This window comes from Salmo salar, chromosome ssa16 (genome assembly GCF_905237065.1).
Source record: "Salmo salar chromosome ssa16, Ssal_v3.1, whole genome shotgun sequence".
Classification (NCBI taxonomy): Eukaryota; Metazoa; Chordata; class Actinopteri; order Salmoniformes; family Salmonidae; genus Salmo; species Salmo salar.
The window spans coordinates 19,063,396-19,082,361 of record NC_059457.1 but is presented as its reverse complement, the minus strand read 5'-3'; the positions used below and the strand labels follow the sequence as shown (position 1 = coordinate 19,082,361).

Below are 18,966 nucleotides of genomic sequence, written 5' to 3'. Positions count from 1 at the left end.
AATGAAAGTAGCCTAAGCTACCATCTTTGGAATATTTTTATTCTGTACAGGCTTCCTTCTTATATATGTAATATTGTTGGTCCATCCTCAGTTTTCTCCTGTCACAGCCATTAAACTCTAACTGTTTTAAAGTCACCATTGGCCTCATGGTGAAGTTTGGAAAGACGCCTGTATCTTTGTAGTGACTGGGTTCATTGATACACCATCCAAAGTATAATTAATTACTTCACTATGCTCAAAGGGAAATTCAATGTCTGCTTCTTCTTTTTTTACCCATTTACCAATAGGTGCCCTTCTTTGTGAGTCATTGGGAAACCTCCCTGGTCTTTGTGGTTTAATCTGTGTTTGAAATTCACTGCTCGACTGAGGGAAATTACAGATAATTGTATGTGTGGGGTACAGAAATTAGGTAATCATTCAAAAATAATGTTAAACAGTGTTATTGCACACAGAGTGAGTCCATGCAACTTATTACAGTTGAAGTCGGAAGTTTACATACACTTAGGTTGGAGTCATTAACTCATTTTTCAACCACTCCACAAATTTCTTGTTAACAAATTATAGTTTTGGCAAGTCGGTTAGGACATCTACTTTGTGCATGACACAAGTATTTTTTTCAAACAATTGTTTACAGACAGATTATTTCAGTTAATTCACTGTATCACAATTCCAGTGGGTCAGAAGTTTACATACACTAAGTTGACTGTGCCTTTAAACAGCTTAGAAATTCCAGAAAATTATGTCATGGCTTTAGAAGCTTCTGATAGGCTAATTGACATCATTTGAGTACCTGTGGATATATTTCAAGGCCTACCTTCAAACACAGTGCCTCTTTGCTTGACATCATTGACATCAAACGAAATCAGCCAAGACCTCAGAAAAAAAATTGTAGACCTCTACAAGTCTGGTTCATCCTTGGAGGCAATTTCCAAATGCCTGAAGGTACCACATTCATCTGTACAAACAATAGTACGCAAGTATAAACACCATGGGACCACGCAGCCGTCATACCGCTCAGGAAGGAAACGCGTTCTGTCTCCTAGAGATGAACGTACTTTGGTGGGAAAAGTGCAAATCAATCCCAGAACAACAGCAAAGGACCTTGTGAAGATACTGGAGGAAACAGGTACAAAAGTATCTATATCCACAGTTAAACGAGTCCTATATCGACATAACCTGAAAGGCCGCTCAGCAAGGAAGAAGCCACTGCTCCAAAACCGCCATAAAAAAGCCAGACTACGGTTTGCAACTGCACATGGGGACAAAGATCCTACTTTTTGGTCTGATGAAACAAAAATAGAACTGTTTGGCCATAATGACCATCATTATGTTTGGAGGAAAAAGGGGGAGGCTTGCAAACCGAAGAACACCATCCCAACCGTGAAGAACAGGGGTGGCAGCATCATGTTGTGAGGGTGCTTTGCTGCACGAGGGACTGGTGCACTTCACAAAATAGATGGCATCATGAGGACGGAAAATTATGTGGATATATTGAAGCAACATCTCAAGACATCAGTCAGGAACTTAAAGCTTGGTCGCAAATGGGTCTTCCAAATGGAGAATGACCCCAAGCATACTTCCAAAGTTGTGGAAAAATGCCTTAAGGACAACAAAGTCAAGGTATTGGAGTGGCCATCACAAAGCCCTGACCTCAATCCTATAGAACATTTGTGGGCAGAAATGAAAAAGCATGTGCGAGCAAGGAGGCCTACAAACCTGACTCGCTACACCAGCTCTGTCAGGAGGAATGGGCCAAAATTCACCCAACTTATTGTGGGAAGCTTGTGGAAGGCTACCCAAAACGTTTGACCCAAGTTAAACAATTTAAAGGCAATGCTACCAAATACTAATTGAGTGTATGTGAACTTCTGACCCACTGGGAATGTGATGAAAGGAATAAAAGCTGAAATAAATAATTCTCTCTACTATTATTCTGACATTTTACATTCTTAAAATAAAGTGGTGATCCTAAGTGACCTAAGACAGGGCATTTTTACTAGGATTAAATGTCAGGAATTGTCAGAAAAAAAACGGAGTTTAAATGTATTTGGCTAAAGTGTATGTAAACTTCCAATTTCAACTGGATGAGACTTGTTAAGCACATCTTTACCCCTGAACTTATTTAAGCTTGCCATAACAAAGGGGTAGAATACTTATTGACTAAAGACATTTCAGCTTTTCATTTTTAATTAATTTGTAACATTTCTAAAAACATAATTCCACTTTGACACTGTGGTATTGTGTGTAGGCCAGTGACACAAAATCTCAATTTAATACATTTTAAATTTAGGCTGTAATACAACAAAATGTGGAAAAGTCAAGTGGTGTGACTACTTTCTGAAGGCACTGTATCTAGATAGGTATCGAATCGTCTTAAAAGGGTAAGATGCACATCCCTAGTAAGTGCCTATTGAGTGTCAATTAAAGTACAAGTGCCTATTGAGTGTCAATTAAAGTACAGGGTTGTCAGCCATGAATGGAAGTTTAATATGTGCAACAGGTAGGGGCTATTGAATGCAAGTTTTAAAATATATTGTTAAAACGTTTCTAGCCTGCTTTCTACCACAAAACACCAGGAAATGGCCAAAAATAGTAGAACCAGCACCTGCTTTTACGGTATGTTTTGACTATTAGATGTTCAATATTTCTTTTGAAAAAAATATTTAAAAACGAATAGTTTCACCATATTAAAATGAGTGTTCAGTTCACGTAACAGGGTTGACCTTAAAATGAGGGACAGATGTAAATGAGTCACTAATCACATTAAATAAATAACAATCTTCAGAAATGACATTGCCAAAGCAACAAAGGCTTTACAATGATGGTGAAAACTTGGAGACATTTGGCAGTTAAAATCTTCCTAGAAGTCACAGAGGATACACATGTCAAAATGCATAATTTTGCCAATTTGGCAAGTCTTTATTCATATACAAATTTGGATTTATTGAATTCTCCATGTGGTCTATATTAAAGGGCCCTTTATTTAATGTAACTGGCTTTTAAAATTCAATATTGGTGCACAATTTCTACTTAAAAAAATAAGGCACTCATTTCATGGAATGACACTGCTACTGGGCCAGTTGGTTTCCCTCAGGTCACAGACACTGTTGGAGGCACCGTAAAAACCCTAAAACCCTTCCGCACTTGTTCGTCAGAAGGAATGTTCTGTCAATCTTGCGTTGTTTGTGAGATGTATGTTTTCTTACCTGGTTGTTTAATGAAGGAGAAGGTATTGACTCTTGTTTTAATGGCCAGCTGTGCTTGTTTATAGCTACAACAGTAAAAAGTGTGTGCGTGTGAGTAAGTGAGCATACGTCTGCATGCTTGTGTTTGAGAGTACAATTGCTCATCACATCTGGCAGAGTGACAGGCTCATAAGCCCTTTGTCGCCCCAGTGTGTTTGTCAATATGACAGCCAGACACAAAAGGCTTTGTTTCCCAACTGCATCATGTTTATAGCACCCTACCTCTTCTCTGCTCATGCTGTCTCTCTGTTCCTCTGTCTCTCTCTTTCTGTCACCTCTCTTTCTCCCTTTGTCTCACCCTACCTGTCTATCTACTTTATTTTACCTCTAATTTCACCTGTCTCTCTCTCTCGATCTGTGTACTGACCTTGCGTGTGTGTGTCCAGGTGTGCGTATGCTGGATGGAGAGGTGACAGATGTGGTGGAGGCCCACTCCCTCAGCCTCAACTCGCAGCACATCCACATCTACAGCGCCAGCTGGGGCCCAGAGGATGATGGGAAGACGGTAGATGGCCCCGCCAAGCTGGCCAAGGAGGCATTCCTCCAAGGAGTCACTGAGGTCAGTCAGTGGAGCTAATTCATTACTGGAGCACACTTGGTTTATGATGCATACCTACCTAGGGTTGTTGCGATGACATTATTGCCACACCAGTGTGACCGCAGAAAAATTCTATGTGACCCCTGAGTCACGGTAATCTCCTTTTATGCACTCTGGACATGCTTTGGGAGTACTGAACTTGCTAACGACCATTAGGTCGTTAATGGCCTGGTACTCAGGGCTCTATTGTCCCTCTAACCACTCTGACATCAATGCAAATGCAATCGAAAGTCACATCAAACACTTATCATCAAAACAGTAGCCTATCATACTTTTACAACTCACCTCACTGTGATGATCAATTTGAAGGTTGAAGTTCAACAGCAGGTTGAAACAATGTAAAACATGGTTGTTGTGGATGTTGTTTCAAAGCCTAACAACGAAATGGACAGCGCTTTCTAAGTTGATGATTAATTCAAAACACCCATGAGCATATTAGAGTTTATTAGCCCAAGCGCCAGACCCACCCACTGGGGAGCCAGGCCCAGCCAATTGGAATTTGTTTTTTTCCCCACAAATGGGCTTTATCACAGACAGACATAGGTCAGGTTCATTAGCTGTCTGAGTGGCTAGACTCAGACAATCCCGCAGGTGAAGAAGCCGGATGTGGAGGTCCTGGGCTGGCGTGGTTACATGTGGTCTGCTGTTGTGAGGTTGGTTGGACGTACTGCCAATTTCTCTAAAATAACGTTGGAGGCGGCTTATGGGATGAAATTAACTTTCAATTCTCTGGCAACAGCTCAGGTGGACATTCCTGCCGTCAGCATGCCAAACTTGAGACATCTGCGGCAGTGTTGTGTGACAAAACTGCACATTTTATAGTGGCCTTTTATTGTCCCCAGCACAAGGTGCACTTGTGTAATGATCATGCTGTTTAATGAGCCTATTGATATGCCACACCTGTCAGGTGGATTGATTATCTTGGCAAATAAGAAATGGCCACTAACGGGTATGTAAACAAATTTGAGAAAAATAAGCTTTTTGTGAGTATGGAACATTTCTGGGATCTTTTATTTCAGCTCATGGAACATGGGACCAACACTTTACATGTTGTGTTTATATTTTTGTTCAGTATAGATGTTCCAAAGCCGTGGATCAGCGGCTTGTATGTCTGGAGGACAGGAGATGCTAAACGTGTTTGTCATGTAAAAGTCTGCCGGCTTTTGCATGACAATAACCGTCTGATAACATTTTATGACCACCACAGCACGATACCTACCAGATTTTGTTTTAAAGACACATACGCATAAGAAGGGTAGAATAGGAACAACTGTATGGTCCACCAGGGAAAAATTGTATTGGAAACAAGGTATTGCTGTTTAAAATTTTACACACATTATCACAAATGATCTTCAAAATAATTAGGTTTTCCATGATAATATTTAGTAGAAGGTGTATCTAAATTAAAGCGATGCAACCACCATACCTGACCTAGAGTATGTTCTGGCCTGGAGCACCAGATTGAACTGTCATATCATGCCAGAACTGTAACTATTCACCTCTGCTTTATTTGATCAGTTTACTCAGAGCATTTGTTATTAGCTTAGCAGAGAATACGCTGTAGGCCTGACATGATAGTTACACCAGGCCAGAACACCTAATCTCACCCACCAGCCGGCTCTCTCGCTGTCGAGATGTCTGGTTTCCGAGCGCCTCAGAATGGGACTTGACTGGAAGTCTATGACAGGAGCGGAAAAAACAACCGCTGGTTTTAATTGGCTGATCCTTGTCCACCACCATCTAACATATAACCCTTAGAAACAATCCTCTGGATTTCAAATCACCATCTAGCATAACCTTTAGAACCTCCCCTCTGTATATTACCATATGTATTTATATATTCCAGCTACCAGTCACTTTTCAGCCCTCTTTACATGTACAGGTAACTACCAAAATAATTTATATACGCTTGACTAAGTTAGGGATACAAATTATATTGAAGCAGGTGATTCCACACAGGTGTGGTTGTTGCGTTAATTAGGCAATTAACATCCCATCATGCCTAGGGTCATGTATAAAAATGCCAGGCAGGCCATTAAACATGATTTATGCTTGATCCAGCAATGCAGTGCGGAGGGTCCGTAAGGAGGGTGTCACGCAATTAGGGAGCCTCCAGAGGCTTTAAGAGGCTAAATCAATCTTTGTATGGCAATGTCGTGCGCTTCTAAAAATGTGTAACAATGCGGACGGTGATAGATGCGGTATAGAGGTCAATTAAACGGGGGATAGAAGGATGCTGGTTTGGCACACATTTAACAAATCTGATCTAACAAAGTGGATATTTGTGAAATCTGTCATGATTGATGTATTGTTACAGGCTAACAAGGTGGTTACTGAAGTCCGGTTTGAATATAGTTGGCTGTTTTCGCTGCATAACATATTGAAGTTATCCCTTTTCAGGTTTAGAAGAAGTGACTGCTAAATGCTAACTTCCATTCCTATAAGCTGGTAGCATAGTGCAGTTGATTGATGACATGAACATGTTTTGAGGTTGACGTCCATACAAACATTATACTCCAATTTTTACCTATGTGAAACACACATATAAACAATAGCCTAAATCTGCAATGAGGCGATTCGGCATCTTTTCCTCAAGGCATCTTTCCCAACGAGTTTCCATGGCATTTCTTTTGTTTTGGTCAAGTTCCATTGACCTCTTTACCGCATCTATGGAAGGGGACACCTTTTTACTTCATGCTATCTTGACTGAACTTCAGTGTCAAGCACCGGGAAACGGATTACAGCATCTCATTCTCAGAAAAGTTAAGGTCTTATCTTTTAGTTTAGCTAGTTGCTAGTCGTAATTAGCTGGCTAGCTATAGAGATTAGCCCTGAATCACTAAGAGTGGTGAAGACTAATTTATTGGATGCATATGACAGCTCCCCAAAGCGCAAGAAGTATGAAAGCTCTGTGGCTATGCCCCATTGGATGACAGTGCCCCCCATCCACAGGGCACAAGTGATGACTGAATAGTTTGATGAGCATGAAAGCAATGTAAACCATATGCCATAGCCGTCTCAGTCACCAGATCTCAACCCAACTGAATATTTATGGGAGCTTCTGGACCGGCGCCTAAGACTGCGTTTTCCATCAACAAAACACCAAATTATGGAATTTCTTGTGGAAGAATGGTGTCGCATCCTTCCGATATAGTTCCAGACACTTGTAGAATCTATGCTAAGGTGCATTGAAGCTGTTCTGGCTTGTGGTGGCCCAATAACCTATTAAGACACTTTGTTGGTGTTTCCTTTATTTTGGCAGTTACCTATATACAGTGCATTCAGAAAGTATTCAGACCCCTTGAATTATCCACATTTTGTTACGTTACAGCCTTATTCAAAAATTGATTGAATCCTTTTTTTCCCTCATCAATCTACACACAATACCCCATAATGACAAAGCAAAAACGGGTGGATGGGGAGCGTCGCTGCACAGCTATTTTCAGGTCTCTCCAGAGATGTCAGATCTGGTTCAAGTCCAGGCTCTGGCTGGGCCACTCAAGGACATTCAGAGACTTGACCCGAAGCCACTCCTGTGTTGTCTTGGCTGTGTGTTTAGGGTCGTTGTCCTGTTGGAAGGTGAACCTTCGCCCCAGTCTGATGTCCTGAGCACTGTGGAGCAGGTTTTCATCAAGGATCTCTTTGTACTTTGCTCTGTTCATCTTTCCCTCGACCCTGACTAGTCTCCCAGTCCCTGACGCTGAAAAACATCCCCACAGCATGATGCTGCCACGACCACGCTTAACCGCAGGAATGGTGCCAAGTTTCCTTCAGATGTGACGCTTGGCATTCAGGCCAAAAAGTTCAATCTTGGTTTCATCAGACCAGAGAATCTTGTTTCTTATGGTCTGAGAGTCTTTAGGTGCCTTTTGGCAAACTCCAAGAGGGCTGTCATGCGCCTTTTACTGAGGAGTGGCTTCCGTCTGGCCACTCTAACATAAAGGCCCGATTGATGGAGTGCTGTCCTTCTGGAAGGTTCTCCCATCTCCACAGTGGAACTCTGGAGTGCTGAGGGAGTGACCATCAGGTTCTTGGTCACCTCCCTGACCAAGGCCCTTCTCCCCCGATTGCTCAGTTTGGCCGGGCGGCCAGCTCTAGGAAGAGTCTTGGTGGTTCCAAATTTCTTTCATTTATGAATGATGGAGGCCACTGTGTTCTTGGGGACCTTCAATGCTGTGGACATTTTTTGGTACCCTTCTCCAGATCTGTGCCTCGACACAATCCTTTCTCTGAGCTCTACGGACAATTCCTTCAACCTCATGGCTTGGTTTTTGCTCTGACATGCACTGACAACTGTGGGACCTTATATAAACAGGTGTGTCCCTTTCCAAATGATGTCCAATCAATTGAATTTACCACAGGTGGACTCCAATGAAGTTGAAGAAACATCTCAAGGATGATCAATGGAAACAGGATGCACCTGAGCTCAATTTCGAGTGCAGCGACGCTCCCCATCCAACCTGATAAAGCTTGAGAGGATCTTCAGAGGAACTCCCCAAATACAGTTGTGCCAAGCCTGTAGCGTCATCACCATGAAGACTCGAGGCTATAATCGCTGCCAAAGGTACTTCAAAAATGTACTGAGTGAAGGGTCTGAATACTTATGTAAATGTGATATTTCTGGATTTTTTTGTTTTACATTTGCAAACATTTCTTTACTTGTTTTTGCTTTGTCATTATGGGGTGTTGTGTGTAGAATGATGAGGGGGAAAAATAAGCCTGTAACGTAACAAAAATGTCAAATGTCAAGGGGTCTGAATACTTTCTGAAGCGCTATAGCTTCCTCACTTATTCCTTATTTCTCATGTTATTTTTTATCAGTTATAATATTTTGATATTGAATACTGCACTGTTGGGTGGGGCTTGAAAGTTAAGCATTTCACTGTACATGTCCATGTGACAAATAAAAGTTGAAACTTGAACTTGAACTCTGGATTTCAAAGTGCGAGCAGTGCAAGTGATTTAGGCTAAACAAGGAAGTGAGTTCGGGATATCGGAAAGTATGCATCTTAAAATAGTTTTCACATAACTTTATATATCTGAACTCAGAATCAATTGGGCTACCCAAAAATAATATTGTCACTGTGATAGAACATTTATTTTGATTGACGATTTTCTGCATTTTAATACAGCTGTGGCAGGCTCTCTCTCTACCACTCCGATTTTAACCCACACCCCTTTCAAGTCCTATTTTGTTGCACAGTGTTTCCAGTCTTTATATGCAATAGCAATTGAGCCTGGGGACGAGTTTACAGAACACCCAATACATTACCCATGTCATTCCTATCTCGTGTAATCCCAGCCTACACACACACGCACACCCTCTGGCAAAGATTTCCAGCTGGCAGGCAGACGCTGGAATAAGTTTGAGTAACAGAGTTGCCGGTTCCCATGCTTTAAAAATAAGTTATGTTCCGGAACTGTATAGATCACTTTAGTTTCGGGTTCGGGTTCTGTTCCTCAAATCGTTTTGTTATTTTTCAGTTCTGTTCCCCGAACCGGTTCCAACCCTTGGTGCAGACTCTAGCGCAGTGGAAGTCTCTACTTATTGTTCACCCGTCTTGGAACACCTGATAATCAAATACCAACCCTTCTACCTCCCGAGAGGTAGAAGGGTTGGGTAGAAGGGTTTTCTTTGTTATCGTGACTGCTGAATATATTCCACCTCAGGACAACAACAACAAGCTGGAGCTGGAGTCTTATATCTCCCTCTCTAACTTTAAGCATCAGCTGTCTGAGCTGCTTACCGATCACTGCTTTGCTTTATCTTGGCCAGGTCACAGTTGTAAATGAGAACTTGTTCTCAACTGGCCTACCTTGTTAAGTAAAGGTGAAATAAACATTTAAAAAACATATCAACACATCTCCTCCACTGGGGCCGATAAAGTCCTAGACCACTGTTACTCAACCCACAAACAAGCATACAAGACCCTCCCCCATCCCCCCTTCGGCAAATCAGATCATGTCTCTATACTCCTGTGTCCTGCTTACAGGATCAGAGGCTATGTTGCAGGACTGCTTTGCTAGCGCTGACTGGAGTATGTTTTGGGACTCTGCTGATAGCATCGACGCACTAACCACCTCCGTCTCGTGCTTCATCAGGAAATACATTGCAGACGTTGTCCCCACAGTGAAGATTCACTGCTTCCCCAATCAATAGCCCTGGATTAACACTGACGTATGCGCTAAACTAAAGGACAGAGCTACTGCACACAGGGCTATTGCAGCCAACCCCGAGGCTACGGCTGAGGACACGAACACGTACAAGAAGTACCGCTACGACCTCCACAGAGCCATCAAACAGACAAAAGGACAATATAGGAACAAGGTGGAATCCTATTATACCGGCACCGACGCTCGACGCAAGGGCTACGGTCCATTATGGATTACAAAGGTAGACCTAGCCATGATCTATCCAATGATGCCTCCCTACCAGTCGAACGCAATACATTTACTCGAGCTGTGCATGAGGGCCCCTGCCGTCCCTGAGGACTGGGTGATCTCGCTCTCCGAGTCCGACGTGAGTAAAGTATTTTTAATCTGGTCAACACTCTCCAAGGCCATGGGGCTATACAGTATTCCAGGGCGCATTCTCAGAGCATGCACAAACCAGCTGGCAGGCATCTTCACGGTCATTTTCAATCTCTCATTGCCCCAGTTTATAAGCCCTACTTGTTTCATGCTGACCAGCATCATTCCTGTGCCCAAGAACATATCATCTCCATCATCCCAGACACCCTGGACCCACTTCAATTTGCATACCGCCCCAACAGATCTACAGACAATGCACTCCACACTACCCTCTCACACCTGGACAAGAGGAATACCTACACTACCATTCAAAAGTTTGGGGTCCCTTTTTGAAAGAAAAGCACGTTTTTTTGTCCCTTAAAATAACATCAAATTGATCATAAAGGCAGTGTAGACATTGTTAATGTTGTAAATGACTGTTGTAGGTGGAAACGGCAGATTTCTTTTATGGAATATCTACATAGGGGTACAGAGGCCCATTATCAGCAACCATCACTCCTGTAAACCATGTGTTAGCTAATCCAAGATTATCATTTTAAAAGGCTAATTGATCATTAGAAAACCCTTTTGCAATTATATCAGCACAGCTGAAAACTGTTGTGCTGATTTAAAGAAGCAATTAAATTGGCCTTCTTTAGACTAGTTGAGTATCTGGAGCATCAGCATTTGTGGGTTTCATTACAGGATCAAAATGGCCAGAAACAAATAACTTTCTTCTGAAACTTGTCAGTCTATTCTTGTTCTGAGAAATGAAGGCTGAGAAATTGCCAAGAAACTGAAGATCTGGTACAACGCTGTGCACTACTCCCTTCACAGAACAGCGCAAACTGGCTCTAACCAGAATAGAAAGAGGAGGGTGAGGCCTCCAGAGCACAACTGAGCAAGAGGACAAATACATTAGAGTGTCTTGTTTGAGAAACAGATGCCTCACAAGTCCTCAACTGGCAGCTTCATTAAATAGTACCCGCAAAACACCAGTCTCAACGTCAACAGTGAAGAGGCGACTCCGGGATGCTGGCCTTATTGATTAGATGTATTACTCCATTACGCTGCTGTCCATTGATTATTGATTGCCATTAGTATTTAACTATTTATCCTGCTACTGGTCACAATTACTCCTATTTTACATGTATATATTACCACTAGTTTATTACCACTGAGTGAACAAAACATGAGAGAAACACCTGCTCTTTCCATGACATAGATTGATCAGGTGAATCTAGGTCATGTGTGCCAGAGGGTGAATGGGCAAGACAAAATATTTAAGTGCCTTTTGAATGGGGTATGGTAGTAGGTGCCAGGTGCCCCGGTTTGAGTGTGTCAAGATCTGCAACGCTACTGGTTTTTCACACTCAACAGTTTCCCATGTGTATCAAGAATGGTCCACCACCCAAAGGACACCCAGCCAACATGACACAACTGTGGGAAGCATTGGTGTCAACATGATCCAGCATGTTGATGCTTTCAACACCAGCATGCTTTCAACACCTTGTAGAGTCCATGCCTCGATGAATTGAGGCTGTTCTGAGGGCAAAAGGGGGTGCAGCTCAATAGTAGGAAGGTGTCAGTGTATATTCCTGCTACCAGTCACTTTTCAGCCCTGTTTACATGTATATCCTACTTCTAGTCACTTTTCAGCCCTGTTTACATGTATATCCTACTACTAGTCACTTTTTATGTATAAACCCTCCTCAACCACTCCAGTACCCCTGCACATTGAAAAAAAATAAGGTACTGGCACTGACCTGTATATACTTGCATTATCGTGTTTCTTTAACTCTCATCGTGTGTTTTTTTTTATACTATTTTCTATTAATTATATTATTTTTATCATCACTATTTTGGGAAAGAGCTCTCAAGGTAAGAATTTCACTGCACTGTTTTACACCTGTTGTGCACGTGGCAAATAAACTTTGAAATTTGAAACAAATGTGCAATGACAAATGGCAGAGGAGAAATGGGAGCAAAATCGCTGACACAGAGTTAGATTTAGATAGGAAGGGAATAGCCATCGCTGTAAGAATGTGGGGAGAGGGAGTTTCAATGTAAGAAATATGATTCATATAACATAAATCTCACATCTAACACTCCCAGGATAATGGACCGATGGAAAGAAAATAATAGCCTGCAGCAAAACAGGGCATTTTCTGTTTTACTGAAAAGATTCCCATAATGATTTGAAATGGGGAATACCTGTTGATTTAGAGTTAATCCATAAGAAAACAAAGCAATGCATCAATAGAACCATGCTGAAAAGAGATGGTCTTCTTTTTAAGGTGTCAGGACTAGTGAGCTGGAAGAGAGCAGGAGAGTCCCACTGAGTCACACACTGGGACAAACCCTCCACAGGGGACAGGGATTAGGAAATAACATTCTCACAGCACTTCTTTAGATCCATAAAGACTGTGGGCGCATTCCCTAAGCAGTACTGTAATGCGTGTGCATGTGTGAGATATGAGATATGTTTTGTTCATGTCGCTGGCACTCCCACGCCCACCTCCACTGTTTCTCATCTCAGTCTCAGCTGGAGTTGAGGCACAACACAGTGTGTGCCTATCTAGCCCCTACTTCCCTTCATATCTCTTTCTCGCCCCTGCTCTTTTATGCAACCTCTTTCACATTTTCAATCAATCCCTCTATTTCTCCATTAGGGATGAGCACGGATATCCGAACGGACATTAGTGTTCGATTACTTAGTGGGCTCCCGAGTGGCGCAGCGGTCTAAGGCACTGCATCTCAGTGCAAGAGGTGTCACTACAGTCCCTGGTTCAAATCCAGGCTGTATCTCACCCTGCCGTGATTGGGAGTCCCATGGGGCGGCGCACAATTGGCCCAGCGTTGTCCGGATTTGGCTGGGGTAGGACGTCATTGTAAATAAGAATTTGTTCTTAATTGACTTGCCTAGTTAAATAAAGGTTAGCGGGGGAATGATAGGCCTAATTTGATCATGGAAAAAGTGTTGTTATAAATTCAATTAGATTTTCCTTGTGACATTGTTACTTAAAGGATATACCATGACCTGTTACTTTTTGCGGAAAACTACGGAGAAAAGCAGCCTGTCCGGTGTTTACCTCTGCTATGTGCATTTGCATCATTCTGATTGGACAAGAGTCGCATTTTTAATTTTTTTATTGTGAATTTCGACTATCTGGATATCCGAAGAAATGTGATATTATTCGAACAGTGAAATAATGTCATGTGCCCATCCGTATTCTGCATATTTGTTCAACTGTGCCGCTCTGCTATATCCATATCCTTTTCATTGTAGAATGTTGTCTTTCTCCATCTCTATTGTTTTCCCTCTTCCTCTCTCCTTTCTCTCTGCACTCTCTATTTCTCTCCTTTCTCTCTGCACTCTCCATCTGAAGGATATTTTCTCATCAGTATGTAGCTCCTCTTATATATTTGGTTATGAAAAGAAAAAGCTTCAAAGTGTATCTTTATTGCTGCTCCTCCTCCCAGTCCAGTACAACCATGCCCTCCCGACTTGCTCAACGGTCTGAGGCACTGCGTCTCAGTGCTAGAGATGTCACTACAGACCCTGGTTCGATTCCAGGCTGTATCACAACCGGCCGTGATTGGGAGTCCCATAGGGCGGCGCAGAATTGGTCCAGCGTCGTCCGCTTTATGGTTTGGCCGGGGTAGGCTGTCACTGTAAATAAGAATTTGTTCTTAGTTAAATAAAGGTTAAATAAATAAATAGATATTGGAAGAACTGTCCACATTTACTTTTTGTCAGCCAACAAGATGAGTAGGCCTACCGAACAGCAAAAGCATTAGCATATGTCAATCTACTATCCCCCATAGTACAAAAATAGACCTATTCTGTGCGGGAAATAAATATTCCAAACATAGTCTGGGACAGTTGTGGGATGCGATCGAACTAACTTCAGTAATGAAGTGATCATTTTTTTACTGGCTTTTCCGCAGCAGTAAATAGTCTACCATATAGTTCATGATACATTAATAAGAGTTATGCCGGCAGCAGTGCAGTGTGTGTCAGAAAGAATACAACAGCATATCACATCCAGTGAAAGGATGTCAAGGCTTTTACAGGATGGGGGGGTAAACATCCTTGTCTGGTGCAATATTTCACACTATCAGTCTCGCAACTGAAAACTCACACACATACAGCTGCATGCACGCACACACACACAAACTCCATCTGCATCCATCTCTCCACATACACACACTTGAACGTGCGTGTGTGTGTTATATCTATGTCTGCTGTATGTCTGTCTGTGCTATACTGTATGTCTGTCTGTGCTATACTGTATGTCTCTCTGTATGTCTGTCTGTGTGTCTGTCTGTGCTATACTGTTTGTCTCTGTATGTCTGTCTGTGCTATACTGTATGTCTCTCTGTATATCTGTCTGTGTCTGTCTGTCTGTGCTATACTGTTTGTCTCTGTGTGTCTGTCTGTGTGTCTGTCTGTGCTATACTGTATGTTTCTGTATGTCTGTCTGTGTCTGTCTGTGCTATACTGTATGTCTATGTATGTCTGTCTGTGTGCTATACTGTTTGTCTCTGAATGTCTGTCTGTGTGTCTGTCTGTGTGTCTGTTTGTGCTATACTGTATGTCTCTTTATGTCTGTCTGTGTGCTATACTGTTTGTCGCTGTATGTCTGTCTGTGTGTCTGTCTGTGCTATACTGTTTGTCTGTCTGTGTGTCTGTCTGCTATACTGTATGTCTCTTTATGTCTGTCTGTGTGCTATACTGTTTGTCGCTGTATGTCTGTCTGTGTGTCTGTCTGTGCTATACTGTTTGTCTGTCTGTGTGTCTGTCTGTGCTATACTGTATGTCTCTGTATGTCTGTCTGTGTGCTATACTGTTTGTCTCTGTATGTCTGTCTGTGTGTCTGTCTGTGCTATACTGTTTGTCTGTCTGTGCTATACTGTTTGTCTGTCTGTGTGTCTGTCTGTGCTATACTGTATGTCTCTGTATGTCTGTCTGTGTGCTATACTGTTTGTCTCTGTATGTCTGTCTGTGAGTCTGTCTGTGCTATACTGTATGTCTCTATGTCTGTCTGTGTGCTATACTGTATGTCTCTGTATGTCTGTCTGTGTGCTATACTGTTTGTCTCTGTATGTCTGTCTGTGAGTCTCTGTGCTATACTGTATGTCTCTGTATGTCTGTCTGTGTGCTATACTGTTTGTCTCTGTATGTCTGTCTGTGTGCTATACTGTTTGTCTCTGTATGTCTGTCTGTGTGTCTGTCTGCTATACTGTTTATCTCTATGTCTGTCTGTGCTATACTGTATGTCTCTGTATGTCTGTCTGTGTGTCTCTGTGCTATACTGTTTGTCTCTGAATGTCTGTCTGTGTGCTATACTGTATGTCTCTGTGTGTCTGTCTGTCTGTGTGCTATACTGTATGTCTCTGTGTGTCTGTCTGTCTGTGTGCTATACTGTATGTCTCTGTGTGTCTGTCTGTCTGTACTATACTGTTTGTCTCTGTATGTCTGTCTCTGTACTATACTGTATGTCTCTGTCTCTGTGTTATCTGTGTTTGTGTGTGTTCTACACTCTTAGAAAAAAGGTGTGGAAAGGGTTCTACATTGACCAAAAAGGGTTCTTCAAAGGGTTCTCCTATGGGGACCGCTGAAGAACCCTTTTATGTTTTAAATAGCACCTTTTTTTCTAAGTGTAGATGCCCGTGTGTAATCCTTGCCTATATGTGTTCATTTCCAGGGCCGTGGCGGGCTGGGCTCCATCTTTGTGTGGGCGTCGGGGAACGGTGGTCGTGAGAAGGACAGCTGTAACTGTGATGGTTACACCAACAGCATCTACACCCTGTCCATCAGCAGCACCACCCAGTACGGCATGGTGCCCTGGTACAGCGAGGCCTGCTCCTCCACCCTCGCCACCACCTTCAGCTCTGGGAACCCTAACGAGAAACAGATAGTGAGTAGTACTGACACACACACACTCTCTTACACATACAGTATAACACACTCCTATCTTCCACACATATTTTCAGCTCTAGAAACCCCAATGAGAAACAGATGATATGAGTCATCATTAGCAATCCCTCGAGGTCCAGGATGATCTCTTTATCACATACAACAAAGCAGAAAGCACAATATGAAACCGTCTCCTAATAATGAAGCATATCGATACACCCACTTCAACCTCAACCAGAAACATTTAGCAAGTACCTCTGATACGCACACACACACACCTCTAGGATCGCAACAACACACATCAGAGGAAACCTCATAGAAACAGATTGACACTGAAACACAAACACACTCATACCTATAGCAGCGTAAACCTCCACTTGAAACAGATAGTGATTCATACCAAACTATTAGTGACTAATATACACCACTCTTCCCTGACCACAACTAATATGAATACTCCTGCAACTCAACGCTTTCTCCGCTTTCCTCCCAAACACACCAGAGGGCTGCTGCAGGTGAACAAACACATCTCTGTCTGGCTGTGTCATTGTCTCACTCTGAGGTGATTAACTGAAGGCACAGCGCTCCCAACTAATGCACTTCTGTTTTAGTAACCGCATGCTGCTTGTTGCCTCAACAAACTCATCAATGTTTATACTCTGTTATAGGTACGGTTACAAGACAATAACCAGTCACAATGTGTGTGACAGGACCAACTTGCAGGTGGTGTTTCAGTTCATGGAAGACCCTCTGCTTTTTGTGTCATTATTCCAGTGATGTAAGCTGTAAGAACCAGTCCTGATACCTTAAAATGAATGCCATCTTTTTTCAGCGTGGTTCTAAAGAGATGTGTTCACTAGACCATAGTTTTTTCAGTGTTCTGGGGCATACAGTAGCTTGTAAGTTACACACACTGAGTGGGTTGATTAGCTAACGTTCTGCCTGTCATAACTGATGTATCTTCACATTGCTCCAGACATGCTTCATTAACTCTGCTTCTGACAACAGGTACAACACTCTGGACTTTGCTGTGCCCCCCCGCCCCTTTTCTTCTCCATCACCTTTTTGTCCCTCCTAGGCAGAAGTCACCCAATGTCAAAATTGTGACTTGAGATCTACATACTCTTTATTTTGCATAGATAAGTAATGCGTTTAAATGAGTTGTTCCACTTGCATGTTAGATCAGCCAGTTTCTGTAGGAATCTATATGACTGTTCTTTTTTCTTGTCTCTCTTCTCCTAGGTGACCACAGACCTGAGACAGAAGTGTACAGACACCCACACGGGGACGTCAGCATCGGCCCCCCTGGCTGCTGGGATCATCGCCCTGGCTCTGGAGGCCAAGTGAGTTATCTCTGTTTAGGGATGGGCGCGGTTATCCGGAAATCCGAACTGTCGTTAGTATTCGATAACTTGAGTGAGTGTTCATTTATGGAGAATTTCTTTTTAGGCTTATTTTGACAATGTGACATTTGAAATACTTTATTTAATAAAACAACAAACTTTTGAATGTAGTTTTTATAACCGTTCGTTGACCTACTGCTGCGCATTTAGCCCTTGTCTGCCCTGACATCGGAATGCTATTTCCACCCACTTCAAATAGCAACTACATTACATTACATTTAAGTCATTTAGCAGACACTCTTATCCAGAGCGACTTACAAAATGGTGCAACTACAGGGCGCATACAGATTTTCGACAAGACCTGACAGATCTATGCAAAATACTCACCAGAAAATATATTTTTAACAGAATCAGTTCTATAATGGCGAAAAACAATGGAGAAAAGCATCCTGTCCACTGTTTACCTCTGCCATGTGCATTCACGTCATTCTGATTGGTGAAAAGCATGTTTAATTTAGTTTTTGTTTTGTTTTTTTATCCGAAAAAAATGTAATGATATTATTTGAATAGTGAAATAATGTCAAATCCCCATCCGTATCTCAGTTACACGCTAATATCTCTGTTAACTTATATGTGCTAGCGTCCCACCCGCGGTACACACTATCAACAGCCAGTGAAATAGCATGGCGCGAAATACAAAACAGAAAAAAATCTCATCATTTCATTTTCTCAAACAATCAACTATTTTACACCATTTTAAAGATAAACTTCTCGTTAATCTAACAACATTGTCCGATTTCAAAAAGGCTTTACGGCGAAAGCATAAAATTAGATTATGTTAGGACATAAACTTCACAAGAAAAACCACACAGCCATTTTCCAAGCAAGGACATGCATCACAAAAAAAACAAAAATACAGCTAAAATATTCACTAACCTTTGATGATCTTCATCAGATGGCACTCATAGGACTTCATGTTACACAATACATGTATGTTTTGCTCGATAAAGTTCATATTTATATAAAAAAAAAAACATTTTACATTGTCATGTGATGTTCAGAAAATGTATTCCCACCAAAACGTTCGGTGAATGAGCACATCAATTTACAAAAATACTCATCATAAACATTGATAAAATGTACAACAGTTATTGAAAGAATTATAGATATACTTCTCCTTAATGCAACCGCTGTGTCAGATTTTAAAATAGCTTTACGGAGAAAGCAAATTTTTCAATATTCTGAGTACATAGCTCAACCATCAAAGCAAGCTATACAGATACCCGCCAAGTTCTGGGGTCAACTAAACTCAGAATTAGTATTATAAATATTCTCTTACCTTTGCTG

General features: G+C 41.9%; 1 protein-coding gene across 3 annotated transcripts in view; it reads left to right on the top strand.

Moving 5' to 3' along the window:
* Nucleotides 1–18,966, top strand: part of LOC106573344 (furin) — a 167,891-nt gene that overhangs the window by 139,792 nt on the left and 9,133 nt on the right. For all 3 annotated transcript variants that reach the window (XM_014148313.2, XM_014148311.2, XM_014148315.2), the window contains exons 8-10: nt 3,632–3,804; nt 16,065–16,277; nt 17,519–17,619. In XM_014148313.2, coding sequence (XP_014003788.1) covers nt 3,632–3,804; nt 16,065–16,277; nt 17,519–17,619 — 487 coding nt within the window. The remainder of the gene's footprint in view (nt 1–3,631; nt 3,805–16,064; nt 16,278–17,518; nt 17,620–18,966) is intronic.